Raw genomic sequence first — 21,410 nt, 5'->3', positions numbered from 1 at the left:
CCAAGCAGAACGAGATGCGGAGACTCCAGCATCTCCACGCAGTCCATTGGGGCAATCGTCTCGCGGATCTCCCAGCATGCTGACACAATCTATACAAATTACGCACGTCAAGTGCCGTGTCATTCTCCATTTACCCCATTTTACGGCTAGGTACATCGCCGGTGGTCACACTCTACGCTGCCCGGGACCGACCAAGGACTCTCCTCGCATCGTGTACTTGCAGGCAAGTACCACATGGCTATGCAGTGATGACCCTACCTTCGTCAAAAATGGGAATTTAATATCCCCGCCCTGTCTTTACCCAAGCATTGATTTACCCGGAGCTGTCAAGCTGTAAGCTTCCAAACAGATGCATGGTTCCCAGACAGTCGATCTTATAATGTCTGAGCTGTCCGCACGATGATTTTCCCAAAAGTTTTTGCAACTTGTACATGAATTTGATCGTGCGCCCATCATACTGAGACTTCCTCTACGCACCAAAAATTCGGACTTCTTGTGAATCAAGCAAGATGGTTGCTGCCGCGGGTCCAGCTGGTATCTATGATGCGGCTCTACTTCGTCGTCAAGCCCTGATGGGTTCCAGTGGGCCTGCTGCTCTAATCAAGAATAGCAGGGTTTTCATGATTGCAATGTTTGCATGCATTGGCGGTCTGCTATATGGTGCGTCTATGCACTGCCGTCCAAACTTTGACTAACGCATTCCAGGATACAATCAAGGCGTCTTTTCTGGAATTCTCGTCATGTCGGCTTTTAAGAAACACATGGGAGTCTATGCTTCAGACCTGCCACAGCATCAGAGCAAGAAGGGATGGCTGACTTCCATTCTCGAACTTGGTGCTTGGCTCGGCGCTCTACTCTCTGGATTCATGGCTGAGGCAGCATCCAGAAAGTATGGCATTCTGATTGCCACTGGCGTCTTCATCATCGGTGTTGTGATCCAGGCAACCTCGATCACTGCCGGGCACAACGCAATCCTGGGAGGTCGATTTGTGACAGGAATGGGCGTTGGTTCATTGTCGATGATCGTTCCCATGTATAATGCCGAAGTCGCACCTCCTGAGGTGAGAGGGTCTCTCATCGCCCTCCAGCAGCTGGCTATCTGCTTTGGGATCATGATCTCGTTCTGGATCAACTACGGAACCAATTATATTGGTGGAACAGGTACCTCTCAAAGTGACGCGGCATGGCTCGTCCCCATATGTCTTCAGCTGTTTCCAGCCGCAATTTTGTTTGGCGGGATCCTATTTATGCCATTCTCGCCTCGTTGGCTGGTCCACCACAATGTAAGTGCAAGCCAAAATCTTCCAGCATACCATAAAAGTGCCTTCCGCTGTCGCAGGCACTTCCAAGACAGTTCCAGATTTTTTGCCTCCATCTACATGTCTTCGTAAGACTCACCATCGCATAGCGCGAGGATGAAGCCCGTAAAGTGCTTGCAACACTCCGAGACCTTCCATCCGACCACGAACTTGTCGAACTGGAATTCCTCGAGATCAAAGCTCAATCACTTTTCGAGAAGAGAACTGTCGCAGAGCACTGGCCACACCTGCGCGAGCTCACCACATGGAACACTTTCAAGCTGCACTTCGTCGCCATCGGCTCCCTGTTCCGCACCAGGGCCATGTTCAAGCGTGTCATCGTCGCCACAGTCACCATGTTCTTTCAGCAGTGGACAGGTATCAACGCCATTCTATAGTGAGTCCATTATTTCCTCAGCTAGCCCCGGAGCCCGAGACATGATTCATTTCTGCCTGAACATCTCCCGAAACCGTGTGTTCAAAGCATTGGCTTGACTTACTCGGTGACTCACTGAAGGCTGACTTCTAGCTACGCACCTACGATATTCAAAAGTCTCGGTCTGACAGGCAACACAATCTCTCTCCTTGCAACAGGGGTCGTCGGCATCGTCATGTTCATTGCCACCATCCCCACGGTCCTCTACATTGACCGCATCGGCCGCAAGCCCATTCTCACCGTTGGAGCGATAGGAATGGCCAGCTGCCACATCATAATTGCCGCCATCGTGGCCAGCTACCGTGACTCCTGGCCCGAGCACAAAGCAGCAGGATGGGCAGCCGTAGTCATGGTCTGGCTGTTCATCGTTCATTTCGGGTACAGTTGGGGACCGTGTGCATGGATCATCGTCGCTGAGATTTGGCCGCTGTCGAATCGTCCGTATGGTATTGCGTTGGGTGCGAGTTCGAATTGGATGAATAATTTCATCGTCGGACAGGTAGGTCAGGCTGCATCACACTTTTACCACCCCCTCCCCACTACAAACTCTCTACCAATTCAGGACTAACAATCTCTCTTGTCTGCAGGTCACACCCGACATGATTGCCGGCATCTCCTACGGCACATACCTCCTCTTCGGTTTCCTGACCCTAATCGGCGCCGCATTCATCTGGTTCTTCGTCCCCGAAACCAAACGTCTCACCCTGGAAGAGATGGACGTCATCTTCGGCAGCGAGGGTACCGCACAAGCGGACTTTGAGCGAATGGCTGAGATTAATAGGGAGATTGGACTGGATGCGCTGTTGAGGGCTTCGGCTACGGGAGGACATGTGGAGACGCCGGATGAGAAGAATGATGTTTTGCAGCAGGAGGAGGCGAGGGAGGTTAAGACTGGGTGAAGGAACGGGGAGGATGGTGGGTCAGAAAGGTGGGGAGTCAGTGGTCGGAGTGGGACGTTGTGGGAGGGAAATATACATGTTGTTGCATGTCGTGGATCGTCTTTTGGATGTAGAAGCTGAACCTGAGATAGAGATATCTAATCATGAAATTAGGAGATGTCGCAATACTTTTGAGGCACTACTCTGTGAAAGGGTGTTGTCAAAACTTGTTTTCATTTTTCTCACGCTTAGATGGGCGAGGAGAAACCGCCGCGTCAGCATTATTTCCCTTCATCTTGATTTATTTGATGGAACTTGAGGCTGGTTCGGCTTCACATGACCTGGAAGATATTAGTAGCGAATGCCCGTTGTTGAAAGATATGTTCATCTGGCCAACCAGGTTCTTGGTAGTATCAAGCTGCTGGCAACGTCCAGTATTTAGTATCCTTGTATCCGAAGGAAAGGGAATGAGAAGACAGAGAGCCCTAGTTGCCAGTCACCTGACAGATCGCGATACCTACCAGGTATTTATGAATTAGGTAGCGTACCAAAGTTGAGCTCTTCTGGATGCGGCTCTTCTTAGTCGCGGCACTTCGCCTAAGCTTCGGATAATCACACATACCATAAAGCTGAGCTGTGAGCCTTCATTTGTTCGAATCTTTTTTTCGAAGAATCCTGATCCTGATCGGACGCCCAGCCCCGAAATTTGACGACAAGATCGTTTTTGCAATTTTTGCCGTGCGCTCCAAACACTATGTTGCCAATACATATCGATATAGACAAGTATGATTGGGACACAAGTACAGGCCCAGCCTCATCATTATCAGTCACCTTGACTATCACCTTTCCAGAAGAGTGGCGCGATCCAAGTCTAAGGAACGCAGATTTTGGAAATCCTGCTCGACCAGGGACAGTTGAGGAAAAGACAGCGATAGTAGATCGTCGTACATCGGGCAACGTTTTCCAATATATTATAACCCGGCGAGAGGCATCTCAAAGTGAGGAAAGTTTTCACAGCCCGTCTGGAATTACGATAGTACGACATCTCCTTCTAAAGCCTGGACATGATCTGGAAATGAAATTTACGTCTGGAGTCTTCGAAGTATTCTTTAGCATGACACCGAAGAAATATCTGAACTTCATGGCGTTTCCGGGAGAGATTCGCAATATGATTTACGAGCTGTTACTGCGAGCCGACGAACCTATTGAAATTGTATCTCCAAGAGGACCTGGAAAGCGCCGCAAGAGACTGGGGAAGCATTTCGCTAGTCTCATGTCGGTGTGCCGAGATATTGGAGCCGAGGCCAGGACGACATTTTATGGTTGTAATAAGTGGGTAGTTGGGAATGGTCCCTGGGGAAGTCAACAGGATGTCAATCGGCATGTGAGTAATCCCAAGGCGCAGCTTCGGGTGTTGGCATATTACAATTGTGGACACTAACGGCGTACATAGGCACTCAAAGCCTTCCTAGCAAGAGTTCCGCACCATGCCATCGCTTTGATCACACATTTGGAAATCGGTATTTTCTTCAGCCACGGCTATCTGGGTGGAGACCATAACCATATCATGACGACAAAGGACGCAAAAGACCTTGAAGGGTTGATTTCTTCCATATTGAAGTATTTCACGGGTGTCGAGTCGATTTTCGTTGAGCGAGACGGAAAACTCTTCGACTACGAATCCAGAAAAAAAGCACCACTGATAACAGGCCCAGTGGAGGCGATGACGAGGCTTTTCGAGTTGCCAAAGTTGAAGAGGATCCGCTTCTTGGAGGACATGGGGGAGACGATCTTCCGAGGCGTGAAAGATGATATGTTTGGGGGCACGGAGGGCGAAAAAGCCAGAGAGAGAGGCATCAAGGTGAAGGTTGTGAAGGAGACCTTGCCGGAGGCCGTAAAGACCTAATACGATACATGGCTCCTATCATTTTCTCATAGATAGAGATTGTATGGGTCTATGTTCGCCTCGGCTGAGTAATAGACGAGAGATCCTATCGTGAGTTTCTACTGGCATGGAGAGCTGTCCAAATCTGTGATTTCAAAGAGCATCTGGTTGGAGAGCTGGTCTCGAGCCTTTCTCCTAGACTCGGAGAACTTGGACACTGAACAGTTTGACTGGGAGGCCTTGACAGCTCTGCGAAGTGGTTTCGAAGGCACGATGTTTATAATGACAACCGGTGTCTCGCAGGGCTTGGGAAGCCAAATGGAGTAGAGTAGGTGTAGAAGAGTCAAGTAAACGAGGCTGGTTACCGAGGTACCTTCGGATTGAATCGAAATGATAAGAGAAGAAAGGAGAGGGAGAGCATAGAGGGAGAGCGAAGGGATGAAGGACGAGCGTCAGTGTAATCTGAAGTCGATGTTGAGGTTAAGGTTCCATTGAGATCAGCCCTTCGCTTCGGTAAGATTTCCCTGCGCGGCTTAGCCTGAAGATTCCCGGCTAGTGAAGCTGAAGAAAGGTGGATTAGCCAGGGTGTAGGGAAAGCCCGGCCTTGAATTTCAGTGGAGCAATGGTGATGCTGACTTCGATACCCATGCGCTCCGTGCTCCATGCTCCTTGTTTGCTCTAACAAAACAAATATATGGTCGACGACTGCAACCAGCAACAGCTGCATGGGTTTGGCTGTCAAACAAACAAAACAAACGTCCGTCCCCTCATATTCACCACCTGGATATGTAGGAACAATATCTTCATCATGTTCCTTTGACCGACCATCGTTTTCGCAAGCCAAACATGTCTCTCGTCCCCTACTCCTCTCGCGATAGCCACGAGATCGTACTGTAAGTACAGTTTGGTGGATCCCCTACACAATATACCCCAGATTTCCAGCGAAGGTAGATTATGGACAGCAGTACTGATTACTCTATTCCAGCCGTCATGACGACGCCATTGTCATCCGCGATCCGCAGACAAGACAGTTGATCCTGCGCGGGGCATCCCCCTCCTTCTCCTCCGAATGTCCAGCATGCCACCGACCATTTCGAGCCTCCTCTCCCGATAGGCAGTCGTCTCCTCATCGATCGTCGCCATTCATCAGTCCCGAATACTTTCGCATGCTACAATCTGCGCACGATGGAGGAGACGACCATAATCCACCTTCCAGTCCGATTCGGAGACTTGTCCAGCCAGCATTTCCGTCTGCGGCGAGTAGTACTGGAGGATCTGTGTCGGATGCGGAATTCGTGACAAGTGCGCCAGCACCGCAGACTGGCCACAGTATAAAGAAGGAGGCATTCAGTCCAAATTACTTCAAGCGATTCTTCACAGAGGAGAAGGAACTCGGACGAGGCGGGAAGGGAGTGGTGCTGTTGGTTCGCCATGAACTGGACAGCGTTTCTTTGGGTACGCATAATGAGGGTCGTGTGCGCAGAAATACTGACTGAAGTAGGTCAATTTGCCTGCAAAAGAGTACCTGTTGGAGACGATCACGCCTGGCTTGAGAAAGGTAGGGTCCTTTAACCAGTCTTATGGACAACACTGACAAACAAGTTCTCATCGAGGTACAACTCCTTCAAGGCCTGTCACATCCGAACCTAGTGTCATATCGCCACGTCTGGTTGGAAGATGTCAAGCTCAATCGATTCAGTCCCTCAGTCCCATGCGCTTTCATCTTACAACAGTACTGCAATTCAGGGGATCTTCTTCACTACATCATCGGTCCTTCCCCTGCAGTTAAAAGTGCCAAAGAACAGCTGAAAGAACAGATGAGAAGGAGATCCCGGGGACAAGCGGACCGACCTGATCTGAGATCTTCCCAGCGGAAGCTGACCTTTGAGGAGATCTATTCGTTCTTCAAAGATATCACGTCCGGATTGGCACATCTCCATGCCTCAAATTACATTCATCGAGATCTTAAACCAAGCAATTGCTTGCTCCACAAGGACGGCAACGAGGTCAGGTGTTTGATCAGTGATTTTGGAGAAGTCCAAGCCGAGAATGTAGCAAGAAAGTCTACTGGGTCGACTGGAACGATATCGTATTGTGCTCCAGAAGTCTTGAGACAGGACCAGTTTGGACGGTATGGGAACTTCACTACTAAGTCTGATATCTTCAGTCTCGGTATGATCCTTTACTTCATGTGTTTTGGACGTCTACCATACAAGAGTGCAGACAGCATCCAGGAAGAGTTTGAAGACATGGATATGTTAAGAGCAGAGATCAGTGGTTGGTCCGGATTCGTTGACGAACGACGTGAAAGACCTGAGCTACCAAACCAGCTATACGAGTTCTTGAAACGTCTCTTGGCACTTAATCCAAACGAGAGACCAAGTGCGAACGATATTCTCACTGCCATTCGCACTGAAAAGGGTCTCGAAGCTCCATCAAGAACAAGGAATGGCAGCAACGCAGGACTTGGTGGCCGGATTATCCAGTCTTTTGATTCTCCAATGCCACCAGGTACACCAGTCAACGGTATTTCTCTCCCACTCGACTTCAATTTCCCCTTCTCATTCAACACAGAGCCAAGCAAACGCGTAAGATCAGGCGCATACATCGAAGATGCCTCTGAGCCTTCGTCACCAACGCCATCACCCAGTTCCCAACTCGTTCTCGAAGCCAAACCTCATTCTCGCACTCCAAGTCCCCACCGCCGAAATGAATCTCCCTCTCTGAATCATAGAACGCCTTTATTGATGCCACCGCCCTCGACCCCAATGTCGCGTTTCAAGCACCAAGTCTCACTTTACGGACACTACGCCGATGAATGGGTTCACCAGAATCAGCAGACGTTGCATTTGTCTCTCAGAATGGCGATCTTCTTCGCCAAGGTCGTGAGTGTAATTAAACCCTGTGCGCCGCTCGTCACACGAGATGTGGTGATGTGGCCGCTGATACTCTTGGCTTCATTCGAGTTGGCGGTTGGACTTAATATTGGATGGGTGAGGGTGGGACTGTTTGTTGCGCATTTTGTGGTCTTGGCTATTACGGCCAGGTTTGGTGGGGGGATGTGTGTGAGGGATATGAATTGGGGGTGGACGGAGTGAGGGGTGGCTTCACAAGGGTTTTTGTTTCCTTCATTTATCGGCATTGGGGAGGGCATCGTGATTGCATTTCGATTTCTGGAGTTTTTTTGTTCTTTGATTCGGTCTACTCTTTTATGGCATGGCATGGTATGGGATTTTGATCAAATTGGAGGCAAGCTGGTAAGCAGTTGGGGGCGGGCAATCAATCAATACCCAAGGAGGGAGTCGGCGCGCGGCGCATAGTCAGGGGTTTAGGCGGCGCATTGTTCAAAAGGAAACAGGTTCGGTTCGGTTCGGTTCGATTCATATTACGTGGACGCTGAACATATCTGATCTCGGATCAAAACACTCTACTTTTCATATCGTTCTGGCCGTATCTGGCGCATTACTAGATTTCTCATCAGGGTCCCTTCCTTGGACGGGGAGATGGATGGATGGAAGTGAGACCTCTCTTCTCTTATCACACTGTACCGTACACACAACACAACACAAAACACACCCACCCCCCGCAAGCCATCTCACACAGGTGCCAGATCCCTCCCAACCAACTTCTCAGTATTGAATTGAGTGGATACAGGATAGATAGAAACTTACTTCTATCTTCTCGCCAAGTAATTAATTAATCAATCAAGGAAGGAAACCCGAGAGTTCCATTCATTCATTCATTCATTCATTCGTGGAAGAATAGAGCGGAGCGGAGCTCCGAGCGGAGCAAGTAGGCAACGTGATATTGTGGTAAGTTATGTTGTGCTGTGGTATGGTATGGTATGGTATGGTATGGTATGGTATGGTATGGTATGGTATGGTATGATATGTTGTGTTTGCTTGGAGTACCTACATGGGGCGGGGGAAATGTGGTGCACTGGTGACACGACACGGTAGGTACGTGGTTGGGAAGGGGAGGGGAGGGGAGGGAAGAGAAGAGACGCGAGATCGATGATGTAGATGCAGATGCATGGCGGGGAGATGCAGTAGGTGTGTGGCTTTTTTGGGTTTTGTTTGGTTCCGGGAATGGGGATGTGGATGGGGATTGGGAGAGGGATGGGGTTAGATAGGGTTATGTTTGGAATTAGAGGATATAGCTGTGATGCGAGTTTGATGATGACTAGGATAGGGATAGGGAAATATACTTGCTTGGGTTAGATGTAGATGTCGAGTGAAGCGATTTGATGATTTCTGAGATGAATATTGATGGATGCTAGAGAGTAAAGGAGGATCAGAGCTGATATCTCCGGGAGCAGTAATAGAGATTAAATGTGGGGTTATTGAGACAGGCTCAGAAGCAGGAACCCAAGGATTGATGAACTGATCGTATGGATTTAGCAAAGCAAAGTAAAGCAAAGCCATTGGAAGACCATGCTGAAAACCTAATAGATGATAGAATGAAAGCCTGGGGCCTCAACTTGATTCGATTATTTGTTTTTCGTGTTTTTCGTGTGTTTTTTTTTCGGCATAACTTAGTCGAAAATGTGATGTGTGAGTGAGATTACCTCAGGGGAGACTTGTCCAGGCTCGGAGAGGACAGGAGAGGACGGCGAGTTGTGTTACGATTTATGTATTTTTATGATTGAGATGTGTTGACAAACTAGAATGAAAAAGATCTACTTGTGATGAGGACAAAATAAAGCTAGAAGGTGTCTGGCTTATTGAAACAAGCCCACAGGACAAAATCTAAGTTGGATGACAGCCAGATCAGAGTAAATCTTAGTACCTTATCAGAACGAGGAACTAGCGAAGTCTTAATAAGACGGGGGCAGAATCATTCCACTGATACGGTAGTCCTCTTGTAAAAGTCGACTGTCGTCAAAGAAGCGGGATATTACCAGAATGGAGCAGTACATGAGCGTTGGAGCGGAATGGGGAGCTGGGGTAGGAAGACGAGAGCCGGCTTGGCGTGTATTTATTTGTCTTGCGCTCTCAACCACGCTTCTTTTCACTTTCACTGTCCTTTGATTTCTTATCTTTCCTTGTGGGCCGGCCGTTACCATCCCACCCACCCTATCTTTGAACGCAAAAGTCGCTACATACTATGGAGTGAGCCTAGATGGAGCTTTTCTTATCGAGAAACGCATGTTGAGGAGAAGAGGAAGCTAAGGCGCACGTTTTTTTGGAGATAGGCGCTGAGTAGAGGGAAGAATACACCTCACAGATGCAAGATACAGTGAAGAGAGGGGTACAACGTATCATCATCTGACTGCAGTGCGATACACAACGCTTCCACGACATATCACAGCTGCTGCATTCATCTGATCTGCTGTAGTCGTGAAGCTAATCCATTCCCCGGGAGCTGGTCCCAGCGAACGAACCTGGAATGCATGCATACATGCAGCAAGCCTACCTGCATCCATACCAGCAACGTCGTCATACCACTCAAATCATCATCAATGCCCATTCCATCCGGGTCAGTCCCAGATATCAGCTCGGCCTGTCGTGGAACGTCGATAAACGAACGGCGGCTAAGATGATCCAATCAGTCGGGTTCCAGTCCGGCGACTTACAGGTATCGCACGAGTGAGAAGTCCCGGATAACGGGTTCAGTCTGAGTCGAGTCTCCACTTGATCCACGGAATTTGATCAATCTTGGCCGGATCTGACTTCGTCAAAAGTACTTCGGACATTTGTTCGTATCGAGCTCCTTTTGACTGCGCGGAAGGAACATCAAGTGCATATTTACGTTAGGAAGCTGACGAGCTGATAGATAATTTTGGAAAAAAGTTGAGGCCGTCGGCGGTTCTCATTTCTTGTTCATTTGGTTGGTGATTCTTGCTTCTTCGGAGATCGTACAGGGAGAAGGAGGCTGAAGATTAAGACTGACTAAGTGAGGAAGTGGGAGGGAGTGTTGCGTGCTGACCGACATGGTTCAAGCCACTTCCTGCCCGCCTTCCTGTACGACTACATTTTTTCCAGTCCTACACTGCAAGTGCAATGCAGGACGATCGCTGCCAATTCTAGATATAGGGCACATGTAGGTCTCCGCTTGGGACGAGAACGGGCCAGTTCTATTTCTTCCACAGCTCATCTCTTCCGGGCTTGTCAAGTCTAGATACCGGCGCGGCAGATCTGGTTGTCTCCACACATTCCTTCTTCGAGAAGCTTATCTCGATCTTCGATTCATTTCCAGTCGTTCGTTTTCTTCTTTTACTTCTTTCCTGCTATCCTTCTTTATTGACTTCTTCGCCTAATACTTCCTGTCGCCGACTCAACGTCTGTCGCTTGGTTGACGACTTACCTTGACGTCTGTTGGAAGTTCTCAACTACGGCCAGCATTATGAGAGCATATGTTTTGGTCAGCTTGTTAGTAGGATCTCTAGCGTCTGCCTCACCGGTGATAGAAAGGCGGGTTGAGCAAACACTTGAATCAAGAGATGTCACTATCATTTACAAGAATGCCGAAGTGATAATACCAAAAGTGTTTATCATCTCAATGGTAATTCCCAAACCACGGGCACAATACTCATCTAACCTACGCTAGTTTTCTCCAGAAGCAGATATCTGGTACGCCAACGCCAATACTACAGGATCAATTGGTGATCTACTTGCGAGAAATATCACCATTCCAGGTTTATCACCTCTCTTCCCAGATGTGCATTGTCTGAAGGATGGCTCAGTGTGTCAACTTACTACCGGCGAATCTGAAATCAATGCTGCTACAACCATGACAGCGCTCATGACGACCCCTCTCTTTGATCTCAGAAAAACCTATTTCCTAATTGGGGGAATAGCCGGCATCAACCCAAAACACGGAACTCTCGCCGACATCGCATTCTCTAAGTATGCCGTTCAAGTCGCTCTCCAATACGAATTCGACTCTCGCGAGATCCCCTCAAACTACAGCACCGGTTACATCCCCCAAGGCTCAACCTCTCCAGACATGTACCCCCAAAACATCTACGGCACCGAAGTCTTCGAAGTCAACGAGGCCCTCCGCGACATCGCTGCCACCTTCGCCAGCGCCGCCAAACTGAACGACAGCTCCGATGCAATCGCCTACCGCTCCAAGTACGCCAGCACCCGCACTCGAATCTACGCCGCAGCAACCAGGAAACCAGGTATCATCAAATGCGACACCGCCACCTCAGACGTCTACTTCTCCGGCACACTTCTCGGCGAAACCTTCGAAAATACAACTAGGTTATGGACTAATGGCTCAGGCGTCTACTGCATGACAGCACAAGAAGACAACGCCACTCTCGAAGCCATGCTCCGCTTCGCAGTGCACAAGACCGTCGACTTCGCACGCATCATCATCATGCGCACAGCATCGGACTTTGATCGTCCGTACCCAGGCGCGAGTCCGGAGTTCAATTTGTTCTTTTCCAACCAAGGAGCATTCGAGCCGGCAGTGCAGAATATTTATTTGGCGGGCACGGAAGTGGTTAAGGGGATTTTGGAGGGGTGGAAAAAGACTTTTGAGAGGGGGGTGAGGCCGAGAAATTATATCGGGGATGTGCTTGGGACGTTGGGCGGGAAACCGGATTTTGGGCCGGGGAGTGTGTTTGCGCCGGGTGGGGGGCTGGCGGTGAAGAGGGATGGGTGGGAGGGGGAGGTGGTGAGGGATAGGTTGAGTATGTATAAGAGGAGGGTGAATATGAAGGGGGCTTCGGGTGCGGAGGCTGCGAGGAGGGCGAATGGTGCGGGGTGAGGAGTTGGTGTGAGATGTGCTATGGCTCATGGGATTTGGAGACTGACTGGGGTTCAGACGCTGAGCATTCAGATGCCGGCCTGGTCTATTATCATTATCAAGGGTTCGGCTTGTGGCGATGTAGTGTCTGAGAGAAGGAGGTATAGGTATATACGGCGAGGCAACTGTTGTGTTGTGTTGTGTTGTGCTGGGAGGTAAATCCACTTTTTGGGGAGGAGGGCGGAAGGATTTCATTATCGATGTGTTATTTCATGGCTTAATAGAGGGAAGGTGTAATGTTATGATACCACGAGTACAAGCTAATCTGAGTTGAAGCGAGCATACAATAGAATATGATGCAAGACTTTAACCGTCTACAGCAAACACACAGCCTTTTGAGAGAACCAATCATCTGGTACCACGTTCACACATTCTATTGGCCTTTGCTGCTCTTGAATCTACCCAGTTCCATTTTAGAGCGTGGGATCTAAAGTCTCGCCTCCAATACCGAGTGGATGAATTCACATGGTCTCAATCGCTAGAGTCTAGACCGTCTGCGGGTTCATAAACACAGACTTTGGATCGACCTCTTTCTTGATGGCTTTAAGGCGGGGGTAATTCTGAAGCCACTGATGGGAGGAGAGAGGATATTAGCTTTCCGTTCATACCAGGCTCGCTTTCCTCTCCCTCCCCGCTTGTCTCGACTTCTCGACACCTGAACCCTTACCCAACAGCAAGTCTCGAAATCGTAGCGGAATATTTGGGTTATTATCGAGAGGAACGAAAGGGAGGAAAAAGAGGACACAAAGAAAAGACAACTCACATATCTCCCATCCGCCTCCCTCCTCCCCAAACTCGGATCCGCATAATTATAATACATGCCCAATTTCTTCTCCCCCGCTCCCTCCTCAGCCTCCAATATCGCATCCACGAAATTATTCAGCCATTCTATCCCTGCGTCGGGGAATGGAGGCGCTGCGACTTGAGCGACGAGTTGCCATTCGTAGAGGGAGGTGCGGTGGGCGTAGGAGGTTGAGGGGGAGGGTGTTTGGGTCATGATGGATGTGGGGCCGCCTTGGGTGTAGATTATGAAATACCAGCCCTGGAAGGATGGGGGTTAGTTGCTGGAGGGTGGATGAGGTGGTGAAGGGGAGAAGGGGGAGAAAGAAATGAGGGAAGAGGAGAAGCAGGGGAGGAGAGGAGGAATGTGACGCACGACTGGACTGGTGGGACCGGTTGTGTAGAGTTGGGTTATGAAGGCGTCGATTCCGGCGGGGGAGAGGTTGTCTGTGATGAGGCTTTTGGTGAACTAGGTCTCGTCAGATGCCATCATTCTGCTTCATTTCGACAAAATGGTAATATTTGGGATGCTTACGAATGTTGAATGCTAGTAATCTAAAAGTTAGCCTTGTCCTTGTATTGTAGGCTTTGGGTCGAGAGAATGGGGAAGGGAGGAACTCTTACAGCAGTATAATTCAATGGGCTCTCCAAAGTTTCGCCAGTTCCCTGTTCATTAAATAGATCATTATTATTCGCATAAAGCAGCGAATCCAGCCATCCCAAACTATGAGGTCCCGTGCCTCTGATATCAGCCTGCAAACCCCCAACTTTCTCCAATGCACTCAGAAGCGGCCCAAGAGCCGTCAAGAAATCCGCCTGAGAGCCATGATACGCGCCCTCAAGCAGGAAAATCATGTACCCACTGGCATAATTGACCACCACCCAGCGAATGTTCATCTCCCTAGGAATAATTGGATTCGTAAATCCACCACAGTACTGCTGCCAAGCTTCCCAGCCAGCACGAGCTTGATCTTGATTCCAGAGATACGGATAGTAGAAGAGGATGTTCTCAGGTGGAGCGGCGATGGTGCGGAATTTGAAGGAGGTCACGATTCCGAAGGACATGCCTGCCCCGCGAAGAGCCCAGAAGAGCTCACTGTTTTGAGTGCTGGAGGCGGTTACGAGGGACCCGTCGGCGAGGACAATGTCTGCTGAGAGGAGGAAGTCTAGGAATAGGCCGTGAGTGTGTGTACTGTAGCCCTGGCCGCCGTGGAGGACGTGTCCGCCTACTCCTACACTGTGGATGGCGTTAATAAATGAAATATTTTCCTCAATGAACAGTCTTGTGGGACATGAAAGGGGTAAGGTATCTGTATACACACCCAGGACAAATGCCGTGAGCCATGGCCCTCCTGCCTTGCTCGTAGAGTGCCACAGCTACATTTCCCAATCTAGCTCCCGTTCCAACTGTGGCAACATTCGTCTTTTTATCGACAACGGTGTCCCTGAAATACCTCAGATCCACGACCAAATGCCCATCTTCACCACCAATGCTATGAGATGCATAGCTGTGACCGCCTGACCGAGGATTGACTTTTACGCCTAGTTTACCGGCACATTTGACTGCAGCTTGCACCTGAGAAACAGTGGTTGGAAGAGCAAGCGCAACTGGTGTATAATTAAGACGGAGGTTAAGAGGGATGATGAGCTCAGTGAAGGAGGATGTGCCAGGGTAAGCTTGTGGAATGCCGGATATGGTTAAGCATTGGACGATTTTGCTGTAAGTTTGGGGAGAAGCCGGGGTGGTTGACGTGAAGAGGGAGAGCACAATGACAAGTGATTTCAACATGATGAGAATGAGCAATGGGTTTCAGATAAGCTGGATCGAGACACGAGATATTGTTGGGACAACAATGTAGATAGCTTTTATAGGCGGCCATTATGGTGCGCTTACAACCTTGGTAGTACAACTGATTTGCATGCACCCTGGAATACAATATGAAAAACGGCACGATCTGCAGATTACGAAAAGACATAATTGGAGCATGGATGCGAAAGTCTCTCAGGTTCCCAGCAGACTCTCCTCAAGACTTGGGTGCTTACGGGAGACTGAGCCGGTAAGTCTTACGGCATTCATTGAATGATGACAGCTGTGCCCCATTCATCAAATGATACACCTGTATCTGAAGGCTATCGATCGCACTTCAAATATTCCCCGAACGCCAGCATCGATGTAGAAAAACGAAAGTAAATTGAGAAATGTGCCCGCTCCTCCGCGGCTGCGAACGGGTCGGAGGTACACATATACAAGAAGCACGGCCGAAGCTGCATCTCGTCTCTCAAGAGAGGCATACGATGGCGGCTGGGTATATGCAGGGCACTGCACAATACCCCGCATACAATGGCTTGAACTCTCCACAAACCCGCTCATGGTGGAGTAATGCTTGATTCAACGCCGCATGGCGGCAGTATCGCAAATTGATCGCACTGGGACTGGGTATCTCGTAAGACCCTAGTTGGTAACCGAGTCCTCCTTTACGCGGCTATCGCCATGCATGAGCGAAATGAACGACGCGTATACCAAGGCATCTTGAAAGGCTTCATTGAGACGGATGATGGAGATGAAGCGATACAGGTAGCCGTGTTTAAAAAATCTTTACAATCGAGGCTCTAGGGTTGCCGTTGTGCGTGCAAACATTGCTCCAGAGTGAGTGGTGGTAGAAGAAAAGGGTTCACAGCTGGGGAAGATTGTCAGGGAACGGAATGCGGGAGGTCCAGAGAAGCGAGTCACGTGGAGCACCACACCCTTCCATTCAGCTGACACAGCCGGGACGTCCATTCTTTCACCAGCAACAGGAATACATCCCCCTTTCTTCACCAACAACAGTCGACATAGGACGGCAATCGATGACAATGCCCTTCGATCCGTTTACAAAAACAGAAGCCATTCAGTTACTCCAACAGGCAGTAAGAGATCAGTTGCAGCCACCATCTCACAAACATCCTGCAACCATTCCTTACCATGTTGGAATGGGGAAGGCCACAGTGACCACTCCTCATCATGGAGATGAGTGGACTGCAAACATCGCGACAATTAGAACCGCTTTCGGCTATTTCGAAGTCGAGATAACCTTATTGTTTGCTCTTTGAATCGTCTCACAAGTGTGCGACTCGTTCTGAAGCCTTCTTTGTTCTCTCTCTCCAGGTTGCACTAAGCATCCCGCTTCAATGGTCTCAAGAATGTCACCGAATTCGACTCGGTGAAAGAAAGTTATGTACCGTTTCTTTTCCTCTTCTCCCCCGCCCATGTCCCATCTGTCAACCTTTTCCCTTCTCAATAGCATCAACGATCATGGCGGGAGTTCTTCGACGAGGTGGATCCGGGAATAGTTCAACGCGGAAAAGCAAGAAGCGAGGCGCTGGGAATGTTAGCGACGGCCAAACTCCTGCGCAAAAATCGAGACGAACCATTTGGAATCCTTTCGCATCATCAGCGCCAGTTTACGACCCCGATAGGGACGTCGGAAGTCCAACGCCGTCGCCAGAACCTCCAACAGCAGAGGAGCGCGAAGAGCAGCAAAGGAGGACAGCAATTTTGGTCGACAAGGCCAGTGCAGCTGCTGAGGTCAAGAGGATCGTGCGAACCGCCATGGCTACGAATGATCCATTTGATCCAGACATCGAAGAGACCGATCAAGCATGGATTGAGAAGCGAGAAGAAATCGTGAGATTAATCCATGTGGAAGAGTTGGCTCCCTTACAAGTCCTACAGATCCTTGGGATCAAGCCAAACAGTTTTCAAGAGTTGCAGCTGCTACCACGAATGGATCAGGACTTGGTTTTGACAATGCAAAAAGAGAATACCGTACTCTACAAGCAGGCATTGGGAGCCGACGGCAATTTCAGCAATACACACGACAACCTCATTACAAAGCTGGCGATGTTACACTTCGGCTTACCTATCGAACCAATTACAATGTCTAATGTTGAAAACTGCCACAAGGACGAAGGTGATGATCCCGAAGACGAGGACGTTGAGATTCCGAGGACCCAAAGAATTCTCTGGTCAGAAAAACCACTCGAGTTTCTCGACTGCTATCATGAGAGAAGTTATGGGTTTCCAATGCTCCGCAGTAAGTTCTGCCACTGTATCTCAAACATTATTTTGAATTAGCTAATGCAAGACAGGGCCAAAGCCAAGAACTCAAAGCATGTTTCGGCCGGCCGAGCCAACACCCAGTCAGCTTGAGCGAATCAGTATCCAACATGGCAGCTCTGGCATTCATGATTCCGGTCGGAAGCCTATTCAACCAATTGGATCTCTACATCTGAGAGGCGGAGGAGCAGATTCTAGCTATCGCTATCTTTACAGTCGATATGGCGCAAGCATCAAGCTTAGAGCGACCGACAATCAAGTCTCCGCAGATGAATTCCAAAATGCTGCGCTAAAGGCGCTTGATTTACATCCAGACTCCGAGTGGACCATTGTTGTTGACCAATTCGAAAACTCAGAGCGATACAAGAAGACACCGATCAAACCTTTCGTAAGAAGCTTCATATTGTCCAAAGCTGAATTCGACATGACATACGAGTCCTATGTAAAAGTCAGAATTTCCGACCCCGAGGAGAATTACGTTTTCTCCGTGGACTACTACCATCTTCGACCTACTGCCGAAAAGTTTGCTAGTACCTTCACCATTTCTGCACGAGGTCCCCACAACACTGATGTGCTGAGATTGGCGACATTGCCAAAGGACCGTCTTTCAAACCACAGGGACGCTACGCATGTACCATCAGGAACTCCGGCGCCAGGTGAACCAGCGCAAAGGCAGCAACCGACAGGAGAAGTAACTGGCAAACTAATCGCATACCCAAGTGGATTTTCACAGTCGTTTGAGGACAATGCAAAATCGTTTACCAATTCCATCAGAGCATTACTACCCGGTGGTGCAAGATCAGTCACGGTAAGCTTGTATTCGAGCCAGCTTGATAACGCAGGTACTGGGCCAGGGTCACCACTCGACCACTCGATATCCTTCCCTTTATCAGCAAACTTCCACCAATACATGGCTATCCAGAAGCGTATTTTCCAGGAGATAGGTTGGACTGTTGTTGTGCATGAGACCATCGTACAACCACCTAGCCAATGGCCACCAGGTAATAAGCCTCGATCTCTTTCACAGGCCATGCTTCTACCGCAGGCCAGGAAGACACGAGAGACTGTAACAATCTATCGAAACAGAGAGGGCCGTGAAATCAAGGCAACGAGCAAAAGCTTTGGCACCCGAGCTTTGAGACTACTAGGCATCGATCCCAACACGGATTGGGAGTTTGCGGTTGATCTCTACTCGAACCAGGTGGATCTTGTTGGTGGCCCATCTCGTGCCCTCGATTATAGCCACACAGTTCAAATTGCGAGGGATTCGTTGGATAAGATATTCGAGGAGGACATCAAGCCCCGCCTGTTTCGTGGCGAAGCCGATTGGAATGTCGTCGTGCGCCATTCCGACGAAGATCCGGTCCCAACCCTCACAAGATTCGATGTGCTCCCCTTCAAAGCGTCACCCACTTTACCACCGCCAAATTCGAGGCCTACTTTCATACCCACACCAGTCCATGGTATACAGGTATTAAAGCCAAACAGCGACATATATTCTGCTCCTTCCAGTCCTATTATCTCTACCGGTCCAGCATATATCTATGGATACGGAGGTAAGATCAAGGTGGAAAAGAATGCCCAATCCTTTCAAGCTGGTGCTCGTGTGCTTCTCGGCATTCCAAGAGGGGGCAGCGGCTGGTCTTTCACAGTTGACTTGCATCATACCACTCCTCCTACAGTCATCGAGGTGTCCTTGGAAACAGTCACTAAACAGTTCGAAATGCACATCAAAAATGTTCCAGGAATTCCTGAGTATACGTGGCCGGTATTTGTCCGCAAATGCAACCAGATCTCCACGAAGGATCTATCACCCCCAAAAAGCGTTTCGAACTACGTTGTACTCAGAGGTATAGACAGGGAGTCGTACTGGAAACTGCCAACTCCCCGTGATGGCCTTTATGGAATGAATCAGATCCAGGAAGGATTTCTTTCGGCTATGATGATTCACTACCCTCTCGGTGTAACTCGTCCAGCTGAAGATATCATGTTATTGAACACGCATTTGGGATTCGGAGGAGTAGAAGTCACAGAGGAGTTCTACAATGCCGTCAAAAAGCAGATTGACAGTTATAGCGCTGATGGACTTGCTGTGTGCGATGGATTATCTGGTCCTGGTTCAGCAGCATCGACTCCAGAGGTTGGCATTCGCCTTGCTGGTACAGAGAGGTACGGTACTGTCAAGCGTGGGGACTTTGCAGGCCTTGCTAGAGCAATTCGAGAATTGTCTAGAACTGTTCTTCTGGACCACGATGACCCTGACCAGCCAGCTTTGTCATTACCGGATCAATTCAGAGTTTGGATCTCAGCAACGTGGCGAGAGGAAAACCATGGATCTCGTCTCTTTGATTATGCCCATAGTGGTGATCTAGCGGGCGCTCTGGGATCCTGGGCTCGGAGCGAAGATATGACCAACTCGACAAGTTGTATATGGTTTCGTCCTGAGTGGAAACATTTCACGGTTACAGAGCTTGCCATCAGCGACCCAGCCGGCATGGACTTGGACGACCAAGATGGGTTAATTTTTGAGTGGGATGCTACGAATGATGCGACACTGGAGTCTTTCCGGACCGCATTCGCTTCACTTTCCTACGACGGCGATGTTGCATTCACGGATAATTTTGAACTCATCATTGCTAAGCGAAATCAGCGATTTGTTGTAAACAGTTATACAACTGAAGAGGAGTGGCGCAAACACATATTCGACTACTTGCACAGTCATGAGTTGCAAATCATACGCAATGATGGAATTCAATGCAGTAAGTGACGCAGAGCACACGTCCCAGCAGGTTGTTAATCTTCTTCTAGTACGCGACTCCAGTGATCCGTGGGGTATCTATGACATGCCAATTACCCATACGCCTCCCGTTGCTCTCCCAGTAGCCAGTACTAAAGCGCAACATCATGCCACACCTCATGTCCGATTCACTCCTGATCACCATCACGAAGATCATGACATTGAGAGCACCGACGAACCACTACCCGTAGCACAACCTCCGTACACGCCTCGTCGGATACCGGGTGCAAAGCCTCCTATCTTTAGAACATCGGAAGTTCCAAAATTCGATGCTTGGATGCTCGATCACACAGCCAAGAACCAGTTGCAACAAAAGTCCTGGACTCAAGACCAGTCAGTCATAGAGCCAGGCTTTGCTCCAGCAGCTCCACTATACGGTGACAACCTTGAGCAAGCGATCAGTGTCGGATCAAGCATGCCAACAGTATTCGTCCAGCACCTCACACCAACGGATATTATGCAACTTCGCAAGGAGAATCGAAAGCTCTTGAACCATGTGCTCGAGAGGGAAATAGGCTGTCCGATCTGTTCCGAAACGTTCAAGGGATACGACAATGATGCAAAGATGGCACATTACAAGGGTCACTTGGACCTGCTCAACTCTGTCGGTCAATGTCCAATGTGTGAAGAGAACTGGGCGCTTTTTACCACTGCACAGAAGAAGCAGCATCTCCACTCGGACTTTTCCAGAAGAGAAAGCGATGACATTAAACATTTCTGGGACGATACCAGATGTCCTATCTGTAACCTTGACCTGAGAGGCAGCTCCACAGAAGAAGTCACGACGCACATCGCAAGTCATGTTCCTGGCGCACTAAAGTTCTGTGATCGCTGTGGCCTTGATTTGCTAGCATGTACTCCTGTCGAGAAAGCTCATCATGGTCGCATGTGTACTCACAAGACCCCTGTCCGAGAGAACGGAGCACCGGATCCAGTTATATGTCAGAGCTGTGGGAGAGAGCGAACAGCAGCTTCGGAGAAACGAAAAGAGCATAGAGCGTGTTATGATGGGTATTACTGTATCCGTTGTGGGCTCAATCTTGCTCTCCTCCCTTTCCGGGATCAACAAGCACATTTAAAGCGCTGCCGAGTTCCCAACGGAGGCTCAGGAAAGTATTGTAAGGGTTGCGGTAAACGTCTTGCGAGTTTATCCCAATCTGAACTAGAGTCCCACAATAATGAATGTTATCGTCGGGAGCCTGTCTCGTCAATAGCAGAAACTCATGAGATGTCTCAAGGTATGTTCATCTTAAACCTCGTTCAATTTTGTAAATAGACTAATTAAATCTAGTCGTGGAAAATCAAAGAATCAAGAACGCCATCGATCGAGCTGATATCTTACACCGTCAGGAGGAAGTTAGAGCTAGAGAGCAAGCTGTATTGGCTCGTGAACACAAGTTGAGACGTGACTATGCACAAGAGAAGACCAGCGGCTCTTCCACAGACCAGTATGATGACGCATCAGGTGCAGGAGCCCCTGGT

General features: G+C 49.2%; 6 protein-coding genes across 6 annotated transcripts; 4 read left to right on the top strand and 2 right to left on the bottom strand.

Moving 5' to 3' along the window:
- Positions 1–509: 509 nt before the first annotated feature.
- Positions 510–2,633, top strand: ONS95_006259 (uncharacterized protein; the record flags this gene model as incomplete). The annotated part of the gene is made up of 5 exons (XM_058499712.1): positions 510–660; positions 706–1,283; positions 1,409–1,695; positions 1,828–2,233; positions 2,322–2,633. The coding sequence occupies 5 exons, from the start codon at positions 510–512 to the stop codon at positions 2,631–2,633; spliced, it is 1,734 nt and encodes a 577-aa protein (XP_058350756.1).
- A 733-nt stretch (positions 2,634–3,366) lies between these two features.
- ONS95_006258 (uncharacterized protein) lies at positions 3,367–4,518 on the top strand (the record flags this gene model as incomplete). The annotated part of the gene is made up of 2 exons (XM_058499711.1): positions 3,367–3,996; positions 4,066–4,518. 2 exons carry the CDS (start codon positions 3,367–3,369, stop codon positions 4,516–4,518), a joined length of 1,083 nt encoding a protein of 360 aa, XP_058350755.1.
- Positions 4,519–5,121: 603 nt separating this feature from the next.
- On the top strand, positions 5,122–8,457 carry IKS1_1 (putative serine/threonine-protein kinase iks1). Its single transcript, XM_058499710.1, has 4 exons — positions 5,122–5,390; positions 5,483–5,952; positions 5,999–6,055; positions 6,100–8,457. Exons 1-4 carry the CDS (start codon positions 5,344–5,346, stop codon positions 7,593–7,595), a joined length of 2,070 nt encoding a protein of 689 aa, XP_058350754.1. The 5' UTR covers positions 5,122–5,343; the 3' UTR covers positions 7,596–8,457.
- Positions 8,458–9,530: 1,073 nt separating this feature from the next.
- On the top strand, positions 9,531–12,492 carry ONS95_006256 (uncharacterized protein). Its single transcript, XM_058499709.1, has 3 exons — positions 9,531–10,194; positions 10,273–11,001; positions 11,047–12,492. The coding sequence occupies exons 2-3, from the start codon at positions 10,843–10,845 to the stop codon at positions 12,214–12,216; spliced, it is 1,329 nt and encodes a 442-aa protein (XP_058350753.1). The 5' UTR covers positions 9,531–10,194; positions 10,273–10,842; the 3' UTR covers positions 12,217–12,492.
- Positions 12,493–12,740: 248 nt separating this feature from the next.
- On the bottom strand, positions 12,741–13,252 carry ONS95_006255 (uncharacterized protein; the record flags this gene model as incomplete). The annotated part of the gene is made up of 2 exons (XM_058499708.1): positions 12,741–12,824; positions 13,019–13,252. The coding sequence occupies 2 exons, from the start codon at positions 13,250–13,252 to the stop codon at positions 12,741–12,743; spliced, it is 318 nt and encodes a 105-aa protein (XP_058350752.1).
- A 338-nt stretch (positions 13,253–13,590) lies between these two features.
- ONS95_006254 (uncharacterized protein) lies at positions 13,591–14,824 on the bottom strand (the record flags this gene model as incomplete). The annotated part of the gene is made up of 2 exons (XM_058499707.1): positions 13,591–14,272; positions 14,358–14,824. 2 exons carry the CDS (start codon positions 14,822–14,824, stop codon positions 13,591–13,593), a joined length of 1,149 nt encoding a protein of 382 aa, XP_058350751.1.
- Between the last annotated feature and the right edge of the window lie 6,586 nt (positions 14,825–21,410).

The sequence above is a fragment of the Cadophora gregata genome, assembly GCF_030347475.1.
Source record: "Cadophora gregata isolate MNR1 chromosome Unknown scaffold_17, whole genome shotgun sequence".
In the NCBI taxonomy this organism is placed as follows: Eukaryota; Fungi; Ascomycota; class Leotiomycetes; order Helotiales; family Ploettnerulaceae; genus Cadophora; species Cadophora gregata.
This window is presented reverse-complemented; position numbering and strand designations above follow the sequence as displayed.

Excerpts from the sequence above, each read along its gene's own strand:
- ONS95_006256 (XM_058499709.1), top strand. The coding sequence starts at position 10,843 with ATGAGAGCATATGTTTTGGTCAGCTTGTTAGTAGGATCTCTAGCGTCT. Across the intron at positions 11,002-11,046 it reads AAGTGTTTATCATCTCAATG|TTTTCTCCAGAAGCAGATAT; the intron begins GTAATTCCCAAA and ends AACCTACGCTAG.
- IKS1_1 (XM_058499710.1), top strand. The coding sequence starts at position 5,344 with ATGTCTCTCGTCCCCTACTCCTCTCGCGATAGCCACGAGATCGTACT. Across the intron at positions 5,391-5,482 it reads GATAGCCACGAGATCGTACT|CCGTCATGACGACGCCATTG; the intron begins GTAAGTACAGTT and ends ACTCTATTCCAG. Across the intron at positions 6,056-6,099 it reads TCACGCCTGGCTTGAGAAAG|TTCTCATCGAGGTACAACTC; the intron begins GTAGGGTCCTTT and ends CTGACAAACAAG.